Source organism: Coregonus clupeaformis, chromosome 8 (genome assembly GCF_020615455.1).
Source record: "Coregonus clupeaformis isolate EN_2021a chromosome 8, ASM2061545v1, whole genome shotgun sequence".
Classification (NCBI taxonomy): domain Eukaryota; kingdom Metazoa; phylum Chordata; class Actinopteri; order Salmoniformes; family Salmonidae; genus Coregonus; species Coregonus clupeaformis.
Window position 1 is genome coordinate 10,051,140 of NC_059199.1, and position 11,951 is coordinate 10,063,090.

Here is an 11,951-nt window from a genome sequence, read left to right on the forward strand (position 1 = left end):
CTCTACACCCTTCCTCTCCCCTCTCTCCCGTTCTCTCTCTCTCCCCCTTTCCCTCTACACCCTTCCTCTCCCCTCTCCCCCCCTTTCCCTCTACACCCTTCCTCTCCCCTCTCTCCGTTCTCTCTCTCTCCCCCCTTTCCCTCTACACCCTTCCTCTCCCCTCTCTCCCGTTCTCTCTCTCCACCTTTCCCTCTACACTCTTCCTCTCCCCTCTCTCCCGTTCTCTCTCTCCCCCTTTCCCTCTACACGTTCCTCTCCCCTCTCTCCCGTTCTCTCTCTCCACCTTTCCCTCTACACCCTTCCTCTCCCCCTCCTCTCTCTCCCCCTTTCCCTCTACACCCTTCCTCTCCCCTCTCTCCCGTTCTCTCTCTCCACCCTTTCCCTCTACACCCTTCCTCTCCCCTCTCTCCCGTTCTCTCTCTCCCCCTTTCCCTCTACACCCTTCCTCTCCCCTCCTCTCTCTCCCCCTTTCCCTCTAACCCTTCCTCTCCCCTCTCTCCCGTTCTCTCTCTCCCCCTTTCCCTCTACACCCTTCCTCTCCCCTCTCTCCCGTTCTCTCTCTCCACCTTTCCCTCTACACCCTTCCTCTCCCCTCTCTCCCGTTCTCTCTCTCCCCCTTTCCCTCTACACCCTTCCTCTCCCCTCTCAAACCTTTCCCTCTACACCTTCCTCTCCCTCTCTCCCGTTCTCTCTCTTCCCCCCTTTCCCTCTACACCCTTCCTCTCCCCTCTCTCCCGTTCTCTCTCTCCCCCCCTTTCCCTCTACACCCTTCCTCTCCCCTCTCTCCCCCTTTCCCTCTACACCCTTCCTCTCCCCTCTCTCCCGTTCTCTCTCTCCCCCTTTCTCTCTACACCGTTCCTCTCCCCTCTCTCCCGTTCTCTCTCTCTCCACCTTTCCCTCTACACCCTTCCTCTCCCCCTCTCTCCGTTCTCTCTCTCCCCTTTCCCTCTCACCCTTCCTCTCCCCGTTCTCTCTCTCCCCCTTTCCCTCTCCACCCTTCCTCTCCCCTCTCTCCCGTTCTCTCTCTCCCCCTTTCCCTCTACACCCTTCCTCTCCCCTCTCTCCCGTTCTCTCTCTCCCCCCCTTTCCCTCTACACCCTTCCTCTCCCCTCTCTCCCCCTTTCCCTCTCCACCCTTCCTCTCCCCTCTCTCCCGTTCTCTCTCTCCCCCTTTCCCTCTACACCCTTCCTCTCCCCTCTCTCCCGTTCTCTCTCTCCCCCTTTCCCTCTACACCCTTCCTCTCCCCTCTCCCCCCCTTTCCCTCTACACCCTTCCTCTCCCCTCTCTCCCGTTCTCTCTCTCTCCCCCTTTCCCTCTACACCCTTCCTCTCCCTCTCTCCCGTTCTCTCTCTCCCCCCCTTTCCCTCTACACCCTTCCTCTCCCCTCTCTCCCGTTCTCGCTCTCCCCCTTTCCCTCTACACCCTTCCTCTCCCCTCTCTCCCGTTCTCTCTCTCCACCTTTCCCTCTACACTCTTCCTCTCCCCTCTCTCCCGTTCTCTCTCTCCCCCTTTCCCTCTACACCGTTCCTCTCCCCTCTCTCCCGTTCTCTCTCTCCACCTTTCCCTCTACACCCTTCCTCTCCCCTCCTCTCTCTCCCCCTTTCCCTCTACACCCTTCCTCTCCCGTTCTCTCTCTCCACCTTTCCCTCTACACCCTTCCTCTCCCCTCTCTCCCGTTCTCTCTCTCCCCCTTTCCCTCTACACCCTTCCTCTCCCCTCCTCTCTCTCCCCCTTTCCCTCTACACCCTTCCTCTCCCCTCTCTCCCGTTCTCTCTCTCCCCCTTTCCCTCTACACCCTTCCTCTCCCCTCTCTCCCGTTCTCTCTCTCCACCTTTCCCTCTACACCCTTCCTCTCCCTCTCTCCCGTTCTCTCTCTCCCCCCTTTCCCTCTACACCCTTCCTCTCCCCTCTCTCCCGTTCTCTCTCTCTCCCCTTTCCCTCTCCACCCCTTCCTCTCCCCTCTCTCCCCCTTTCCCTCTACACCCTTCCTCTCCCCTCTCTCCCGTTCTCTCCCCTCTCCCCCTTTCCCTCTACACCTTCCTCTCCCCTCTCTCCCGTTCTCTCTCTCCACCTTTCCCTCTACACCCTTCCTCTCCCCTCCTCTCTCTCCCCTTTTCCCTCTACACCCTTCCTCTCCCCTCTCTCCCGTTCTCTCTCTCCACCTTTCCCTCTACACCTTCCTCTCCCCCTCTCTCCCGTTCTCTCTCTCCCCCTTTCCCTCTACACCCTTCCTCTCCCCTCCTCTCTCTCCCCCCTTTCCCTCTACACCCTTCCTCTCCCTCTCTCCCGTTCTCTCTCCCCCTTTCCCTCTACACCCTTCCTCTCCCTCTCTCCCGTTCTCTCTCTCCCTTTCCCTCTACACCGTTCCTCTCCCCTCTCTCCCGTTCTCTCTCCTCTCCCCCTTTCCTCTAACCCTTCCTCTCCCTCTCTCCCGTTCTCTCTCCCCCCCTTTCCCTCTAACCCTTCCTCTCCCCTCTCTCCCGTTCTCTCTCCCCCCTTTCCCTCTACACCCTTCCTCTCCCCTCTCCCCCTTTCCCTCTACACCCTTCCTCTCCCTCTCCCCTTTCCCTCTACACCTTCCTCTCCCCTCTCCCCCTTTCCCTCTCACCCTTCCTCTCCCCTCTCTCCCGTCCTCTCTCCCCCCTTTCCCTCTCCACCCTTCCTCTCCCCTCTCTCCCGTTCTCTCTCCCCCCCTTTCCCTCTACACCCTTCCTCTCCCCTCTCTCCGTCCTCTCTCCCCCCTTTTCCCTCTACACCCTTCCTCTCCCCTCTCACTCGTTCTCTCTCTCCCCCCCCTTTTCCCTCTACCCCTTCCTCTCCCCTCTCTCCCGTTCTCTCTCCCCCCCTTTCCCTCTACACCCTTCCTCTCCCCTCTCTCCCCCTTTTCCCTCTACACCCTTCCTCTCCCTCTCTCCCGTTCTCTCTCTCCCCCTTTTCCCTCTACAACCCTTCCTCTCCCCTCTCTCCCGTTCTCTCTCTCCCCCTTTTCCCTCTACACCCTTCCTCTCCCTCTCTCTCCCGTCCTCTCTCCCCCTTTCCCTCTACACCCTTCCTCTCCCCTCTCTCCCGTTCTCTCTCCCCCCCTTTCCCTCTACACCCTTCCTCTCCCCTCTCCCCCTTTCCCTCTACACCCTTCCTCTCCCCTCTCCCCCTTTCCCTCTCCACCCTTCCTCTCCCCTCTCTCCCGTCCTCTCTCCCCCCCTTTCCCTCTCCACCCTTCCTCTCCCCTCTCACCCGTTCTCTCTCCCCCTTTCCCTCTACACCCTTCCTCTCCCCTCTCTCCCGTCCTCTCTCCCCCCCTTTCCCTCTCCACCCTTCCTCTCCCCTCACCCGTTCTCTCTCTCCCCCTTTCCCTCTACACCCTTCCTCTCCCCTCTCTCCCGTTCTCTCTCTCCCCCTTTCCCTCTACACCGTTCCTCTCCCCTCTCTCCCGTTCTCTCTCCCCCCTTTCCCTCTACACCCTTCCTCTCCCCTCTCCCCCTTTCCCTCTACACCCTTTCTCTCCCCTCTCTCCCGTTCTCTCTCCTCTCCCCCTTTCCCTCTCCACCCTTCCTCTCCCCTCTCTCCCGTCCTCTCTCCCCCCCTTTCCCTCTACACCCTTTCTCTCCCGTCCTCTCTCCCCCTTTCCCTCTACACCCTTCCTCTCCCCTTTCTCCCGTTCTCTCTCTCCCCCTTTCCCTCTACACCCTTCCTCTCCCCTCTCTCTCTCTCCCCCTTTCTCTCTACACCGTTCCTCTCTCCACTGCTCTCCTAGAGACTGTTTGGAACACCCCGTCATAACATGAGGGTCTCTCCACACAGTGGAGAGTTTTGTATTGCTGCAGACATGGTTCACCACCTTCCACTGAACACCTAACTCTCAGCCGCAGTTCCCGACACACACAGACAGCTCCGGAATCTTTACGCGCTGTCTGTGTCACCCGTCGTTAATCAAAACGGCCAGGGAGAGGGTGAACATACACACACACACACACACACACACACACACACACACACACACACAGACACAGACACAGACACAGACACAGACACAGACACAGACACAGACACAGACACAGACGACACACACACACACACACACACAGACACACACACACACACACACACACACAGACACACACACAGACACACACACAGACACACACACACACACAGACACACAGACACACACACACACACACACACACACACAGACACACACACACACACACACACACACACACACACAGACACACACACACACACACACACACACACACACACACACACACACACACACACACACACACACACACACACACACACACACACACACACACACACACACACACACACACACACGAGAGAGGACACCCTTATTCTTGAGAGGTCATAAGGTTACTTCCATCATGAACTAGAAACCTGAGAGAGATAAAGATAGATTTTTGTTTTGTTTTTTTACAAGACGTCGTCACATTCGAGTGATGCACGCGCATCCCCGCACCAAAAAGCTCTGTAGCAAGTCGGGACCTTGACAAGTATGTTATTCTTCTGGCTTCATCTAGCTCCATTTGGGATATTTGACCTTGCCAGGTAATCGATACTCATGATGATGTCAGCGATGTTTGTCCACGATAATCATCTTGATCGCATGTTTGATAAAATTGCATGAGCTGCATGTGATCGTATCCACTGCTAGGTTAAACAAAGAGCCTTTTCAACTTCTCATGACGCATCCGGGAAGTGGGTCTGTTTTAGTCCAGGTCTAGGAACAATAAACTGATCAAAACATTCTCTTCACCATCATAAATACTAAAACAATCAAACAATTTCATAGCCAGTAGTCTGTTTTATTCAGTTTGTCAACGTTTGTAATATCTTTATTAGTAACATAGGATCATTACGATCACATTAGTGGCTTAAAAATATAAGGCTGTACATCGCTTCTGTCTCAGAGAAACAAATCAATAAAGTTTCTACATACAAAATATGTCTGGTACACTCTCTGGACTGGGTGACCCAAAGACTGAACCCGACAGACACACACATGCAGACAAAGGCAAACACACACACACACACACACACACACACACACAGGCAAATTCCCACAACCACCATCATCCATTGGTATAAAAACAACACAAGGCGCAACACCCTCCACCAGCAAACTCACACACACACCAAAAATCAATCATGGCAATATATTTCTCCCCCTTAGTATATGTGGGGAGAGAGTGGAAGAGCATTTAATCTTCCTTTTCAACTACATGTATGTCCCTTTACATTGGGCAGAGCAGCAGGCACACGTTACGTATGCATGCAGACGCCGAGACAATTCTAACATGCTGCCGACTATAGAATCCAAGCAAAAACTAAGTAATAATATTCTCTCTCTCCCTCCCTCCCTCTCTCTCTCCCTCCCTCCCTCTCTCAAGGCCAGGATCACCCCCCTCTCCTTGTCTGCATAGGGACCTGATAAAGGTGAGAAAGTATGTTTGGACATCTCAAAACACAACACACACACACACACACACACACACACACACAGTTGTTATATGTAACTTGTGTTCCAGTAACTCGGGTAACTGTATTAGAAGCAGTTTAGACACATACTACCGTTACAGCATCAATAGATGAAACTTAACTCCAACTGGATTAGAGCAAGAGTACGTCGTCTGACGCGTCAAACGGTATTATTTGACGTTCATCTTTTTGACACAGTACGACCCAAACGGTGTTCGAAGACACTTAAGAGACAACACCCCAAAATGAAATCCACTCATAAAAAAAATACTGGAAGACATTGCAGAGTCAGAAGACATTGTAGAGTCAGAAGACATTGTAGAGTCAGAAGTGGAGAGTGGCCGTGCATCATGTTGAGGTTCCTCAACCAATGGGATGTCTGGGTTCAGGCCTGGTGGGCGGAGATAGGGTTCCTTGGCTAATAATATATTTTCATTCAGGTCTGGTGGGCGGAGATGAGGTTGCAGTAACCAATTGGATTGCAAGGTGGAGGTTCCTTGCCAATAGGTTCACTCCATTTCAGGTCTGGTGGGCGGAGATGAGGTTGAAGTAACCAATAGGATTGCAAGGTGGAGGTTCCTTGCCAATAGGATCACTCCATTTCAGGTCTGGTGGGCGGAGATGAGGTTGCAGTAACCAATAGGATCACTCCATTTCAGGTCTGGTGGGCGGAGATGAGGTTGCAGTAACCAATAGGATCACTCCATTCAGGTCTGGTGGGCGGAGATGAGGTTGCAGTAACCAATAGGATGGCTCCATTCAGGTCTGGTGGGCGGAGATGAGGTTGCGTAGCTGTTTGACCACGGTGTCGATGAGTTTCTGTTTGTCTCGTTCGTTCTTCCTGAACTGAGCAAACATGTTGTTCTTACGACTAGTGTCTTTCATCCTGGATGGAGAGAGTAGAGAAGGGAACGAGGGAAGAGAGGGAGTAGAGAAGGGAACGAGGGAAGAGAGAGAGTGGAGAAGGGAACGAGGGAAGAGAGGGAGTAGAGAAGGGAACGAGGGAAGAGAGAGAGTAGAGAAGGGAACGAGGGAAGAGAGAGAGTAGAGAAGGGAACGAGGGAAGAGAGAGAGTGGGAAGGGAACGAGGGAAGAGAGAGAGTGGAGAAGGGAACGAGGGAAGAGAGAGAGTGGAGAAGGGAACGAGGGAAGAGAGAGAGTGGAGAAGGGAACGAGGGAAGAGAGAGAGTGGAGAAGGGAACGAGGGAAGAGAGAGAGTGGAGAAGGGAACGAGGGAAGAGAGAGAGTAGAGAAGGGAACGAGGGAAGAGAGAGTAGAGAGGGAACGAGGGAAGAGAGGGAGTAGAGAAGGGAACGAGGGAAGAGAGAGAGTAGAGAAGGGAACGAGGGAAGAGAGAGAGTGGAGAAGGGAACGAGGGAAGAGAGAGAGTAGAGAAGGGAACGAGGGAAGAGAGAGAGTAGAGAAGGGAACGAGGGAAGAGAGAGAGTAGAGAAGGGAACGAGGGAAGAGAGAGAGTAGAGAAGGGAACGAGGGAAGAGAGAGAGTAGAGAAGGGAACGAGGGAAGAGAGAGAGTAGAGAAGGGAACGAGGGAAGAGAGAGAGTAGAGAAGGGAACGAGGGAAGAGAGAGAGTAGAGAAGGGAACGAGGGAAGAGAGAGAGTAGAGAACGGAACGAGGGAAGAGAGAGAGTAGAGAAGGGAACGAGGGAAGAGAGGGAGTAGAGAAGGGAACGAGGGAAGAGAGACAGTGGAGAAGGGAACGAGGGAAGAGAGAGAGTAGAGAAGGGAACGAGGGAAGAGAGAGAGTGGAGAAGGGAACGAGGGAAGAGAGGGAGTAGAGAAGGGAACGAGGGAAGAGAGAGAGTGGAGAAGGGAACGAGGGAAGAGAGGGAGTAGAGAAGGGAACGAGGGAAGAGAGGGAGTGGAGAAGGGAACGAGGGAAGAGAGGGAGGAGTGTGAGAGGGAGGTAAACAGATTAAATCGGTATTATAACTGCTTCAGACTGTTCACTCGTTTTACAACAAGATGCACAGAGGCCATCCAATCAAATACAAAACATTTCAATAGACACACACACCGAGACACACACACACACACACACACACAGGGACACACACACACACACACAGGGACACACACACACACACACACACACACACCGGGACACACACACACACACCGGGACACACACACACACACCGGGACACACACACACACACCGAGACACACACACACACACACACACACACCGGGACACACACAGGGACACACACACACACAGGGACACACACACACACACACACACACCGGGACACACACACACACACCGACACACACACGGGACACACACACACACACACACACACACACACACACACACACGGGACACACACACACACACACCGGGACACACACACACACACCGGGACACACACACACACACACACACACACACACGACACACACACACACAGGGACACACACACACACACAGGGACACACACACACACACACAGGGACACACACAGGGACGCACACACACACACACACACACACAGGGACACACACACACACAAACACAGGGACACACACACACACACAGGGACACACACACACACACACACACAGGGACACACACACACACACACACAGGGACACACACACACACACACACACACAGGGACACACACACACACACACACACACACAGGGACACACACACACAGGGACACACACACACAAGTCCTCACAAGTATAGTAAGACATAGCTGTGTGTTTGTGAGAGAGCGAGAGTAACACAGTAAACTGATAAGGCCTGTTACAGTAAACTGATAAGGCCTGTTACAGTAACACAGTAAACTGATAAGGCCTGTTACAGTAACACAGTAAACTGATAAGGCCTGTTACAGTAACACAGTAAACTGATAAGGCCTGTTACAGTAACAGTAAACTGATAAGGCCTGTTACAGTAACACAGCAAACTGATAAGGTCTGTTACAGTAACACAGTAAACTGATAAGGTCTGTTACAGTAACACAGCAAACTGATAAGGTCTGTTACAGTAAACGGATAAGGTCTGTTACAGTAACAAAGTAAACGGATAAGGTCTGTTACAGTAACACAGTAAACTGATAAGGCCTGTTACAGTAACACAGTAAACTGACAAGGCCTGTTACAGTAACACAGTAAACTGATAAGGCCTGTTACAGTAACACAGTAAACTGATAAGGCCTGTTACAGTAACACAGTAAACTGATAAGGCCTGTTACAGTAACACAGTAAACTGATAAGGTCTGTTACAGTAACACAGTAAACTGATAAGGTCTGTTACAGTAACACAGTAAACTGATAAGGTCTGTTACAGTAACACAGTAAACTGATAAGGTCTGTTACAGTAACACAGTAAACTGATAAGGTCTGTTACAGTAACACAGTAAACTGATAAGGCCTGTTACAGTAACACAGTAAACTGATAAGGTCTGTTACAGTAACACAGTAAACTGATAAGGTCTGTTACAGTAACACAGTAAACTGATAAGGCCTGTTACAGTAACACAGTAAACTGATAAGGCCTGTTACAGTAACACAGTAAACTGACAAGGCCTGTTACAGTAACACAGTAAACTGATAAGGCCTGTTACAGTAACACAGTAAACTGACAAGGCCTGTTACAGTAACCCAGTAAACTGATAAGGTCTGTTACAGTAACCCAGTAAACTGATAAGGCCTGTTACAGTAACACAGTAAACTGATAAGGCCTGTTACAGTAACACAGTAAACTGACAAGGCCTGTTACAGTAACACAGTAAACTGATAAGGCCTGTTACAGTAACACAGTAAACTGATAAAGCCTGTTACAGTAACACAGTAAACTGATAAGGTATGTTACAGTAACACAGTAAACTGATAAGGCCTGTTACAGTAACACAGTAAACTGATAAGGTCTGTTACAGTAACACAGTAAACTGATAAGGTCTGTTACAGTAACACAGTAAACTGATAAGGTCTGTTACAGTAACACAGTAAACTGATAAGGTCTGTTACAGTAACACAGTAAACTGATAAGGTCTGTTACAGTAACACAGTAAACTGATAAGGTCTGTTACAGTAACACGGTAAACTGATAAGGTCTGTTACAGTAACACAGTAAACTGATAAGGCCTGTTACAGTAACACAGTAAACTGATAAGGCCTGTTACAGTAACACAGTAAACTGATAAGGTATGTTACAGTAACACAGTAAACTGATAAGGCCTGTTACAGTAACACAGTAAACTGATAAGGTCTGTTACAGTAACACAGTAAACTGATAAGGCCTGTTACAGTAACACAGTAAACTGATAAGGTCTGTTACAGTAACACAGTAAACTGATAAGGCCTGTTACAGTAACACAGTAAACTGATAAGGCCTGATACAGTAACACAGTAAACTGATAAGGTCTGTTACAGTAACACAGTAAACTGATAAGGTCTGTTACAGTAACACAGTAAACTGATAAGGTCTGTTACAGTAACACAGTAAACTGATAAGGCCTGTTACAGTAACACAGTAAACTGATAAGGCCTGTTACAGTAACACAGTAAACTGATAAGGTCTGTTACAGTAACACAGTAAACTGATAAGGTCTGTTACAGTAACACAGTAAACTGATAAGGCCTGTTACAGTAACACAGTAAACTGATAAGGTCTGTTACAGTAACACAGTAAACTGATAAGGTCTGTTACAGTAACACAGTAAACTGATAAGGTCTGTTACAGTAACACAGTAAACTGATAAGGTCTGTTACAGTAACACAGTAAACTGATAAGGTCTGTTACAGTAACACAGTAAACTGATAAGGCCTGTTACAGTAACACAGTAAACTGATAAGGTCTGTTACAGTAACACAGTAAACTGATAAGGTCTGTTACAGTAACACAGTAAACTGATAAGGCCTGTTACAGTAACACAGTAAACTGACAAGGCCTGTTACAGTAACACAGTAAACTGATAAGGCCTGTTACAGTAACACAGTAAACTGATAAGGTCTGTTACAGTAACACAGTAAACTGATAAGGCCTGTTACAGTAACACAGTAAACTGATAAGGCCTGTTACAGTAACACAGTAAACTGATAAGGTCTGTTACAGTAACACAGTAAACTGATAAGGTCTGTTACAGTAACACAGTAAACTGATAAGGTCTGTTACAGTAACACAGTAAACTGATAAGGTCTGTTACAGTAACACAGTAAACTGATAAGGTCTGTTACAGTAACACAGTAAACTGATAAGGTCTGTTACAGTAACACAGTAAACTGATAAGGTATGTTACAGTAACACAGTAAACTGATAAGGCCTGTTACAGTAACACAGTAAACTGATAATTTCTGTTACAGTAACACAGTAAACTGATAAGGTCTGTTACAGTAACACAGTAAACTGATAAGGCCTGTTACAGTAACACAGTAAACTGATAATTTCTGTTACAGTAACACAGTAAACTGATAAGGTCTGTTACAGTAACACAGTAAACTGATAAGGTCTGTTACAGTAACACAGTAAACTGATAAGGCCTGTTACAGTAACACAGCAAACTGATAAGGCCTGTTACAGTAACACAGTAAACTGATAAGGTCTGTTACAGTAACACAGTAAACTGATAAGGCCTGTTACAGTAACAGTAAACTGATTAGGTCTGTTACAGTAACACAGTAAACTGATAAGGTTCCGTTTTGTTGCAGTCTCCATTGTTTACTGGCACATGCAGCACAGCAAACACACCAAAAACATACACATAGAACTCTTTATTCGTAACACACAAAAACCTTCCATTCAAAAACACACACAGATAGACATGCAACTCCAAGCTCATTGCAGTACTCACCATCGAGAAATCCTGTAGGACTCAACGAGAGGAGAGAGATTACATAAAACCAGGAGAGGATGGAGAGAGAGAGAGAGAGAGAGAGAGAGAGAGAGAGAGAGAGAGAGAGAGAGAGAGAGAGAGAGAGAGAGAGAGAGAGAGAGAGAGAGAGAGAGAGAGAGAGAGAGAGAGAGAGAGAGAGAGAGAGAGAGAGAGAGAGAGAGAGAGAGAGAGAGAGAGAGAGAGAGAGAGAGAGAGAGAGAGAGAGAGAGAGGGAGTGAGTGAGTGATGGAAGGAGTGACTGACAACACAGGAAGGGAATGTGGTATGGGTGGATGGCTGGATGGAGAAGGATGCGGGTTAAGATCAAAAGAGATGGAGAGAGGTATGGATGGAGAGGAAGAGAGAGGTATGGATGGAGAGGAAGAGAGAGGTATGGATGGAGAGGAAGAGAGAGGTATGGATGGAGAGGAAGAGAGAGGTATGGATGGAGAGGAAGAGAGAGGTATGGATGGAGAGGAAGAGAGAGGTATGGATGGAGAGGAAGAGAGAGGTATGGATGGAGAGGAAGAGAGAGGTATGGATGGAGAGATAGAGAGGTATGGATGGAGAGGAAGAGAGAGGTATGGATGGAGAGGAAGAG

At 49.4% G+C, this 11,951-nt stretch overlaps 1 protein-coding gene across 5 annotated transcripts in view; it reads right to left on the reverse strand.

The window, feature by feature from the left end:
* Positions 1 to 4,808: 4,808 nt before the first annotated feature.
* LOC121571077 (exocyst complex component 6B) overlaps positions 4,809 to 11,951 on the reverse strand; it is a 192,009-nt gene continuing 184,866 nt past the window's right edge. For 2 of the 5 annotated variants that reach the window (XM_045221780.1, XM_045221782.1), the window contains 2 exons: positions 11,330 to 11,341; positions 4,809 to 6,388 (listed from right to left, as the gene is read on the reverse strand). In XM_045221780.1, the coding sequence (XP_045077715.1) occupies positions 6,262 to 6,388; positions 11,330 to 11,341 (139 nt within the window). In that variant the 3' untranslated portion in view covers positions 4,809 to 6,261. Of the gene's footprint in view, positions 6,389 to 11,329; positions 11,350 to 11,951 lie in introns of all 5 variants that reach the window. The other 3 variants (XM_045221781.1, XM_045221783.1, XM_045221784.1) reach the window with 2 other exon arrangements.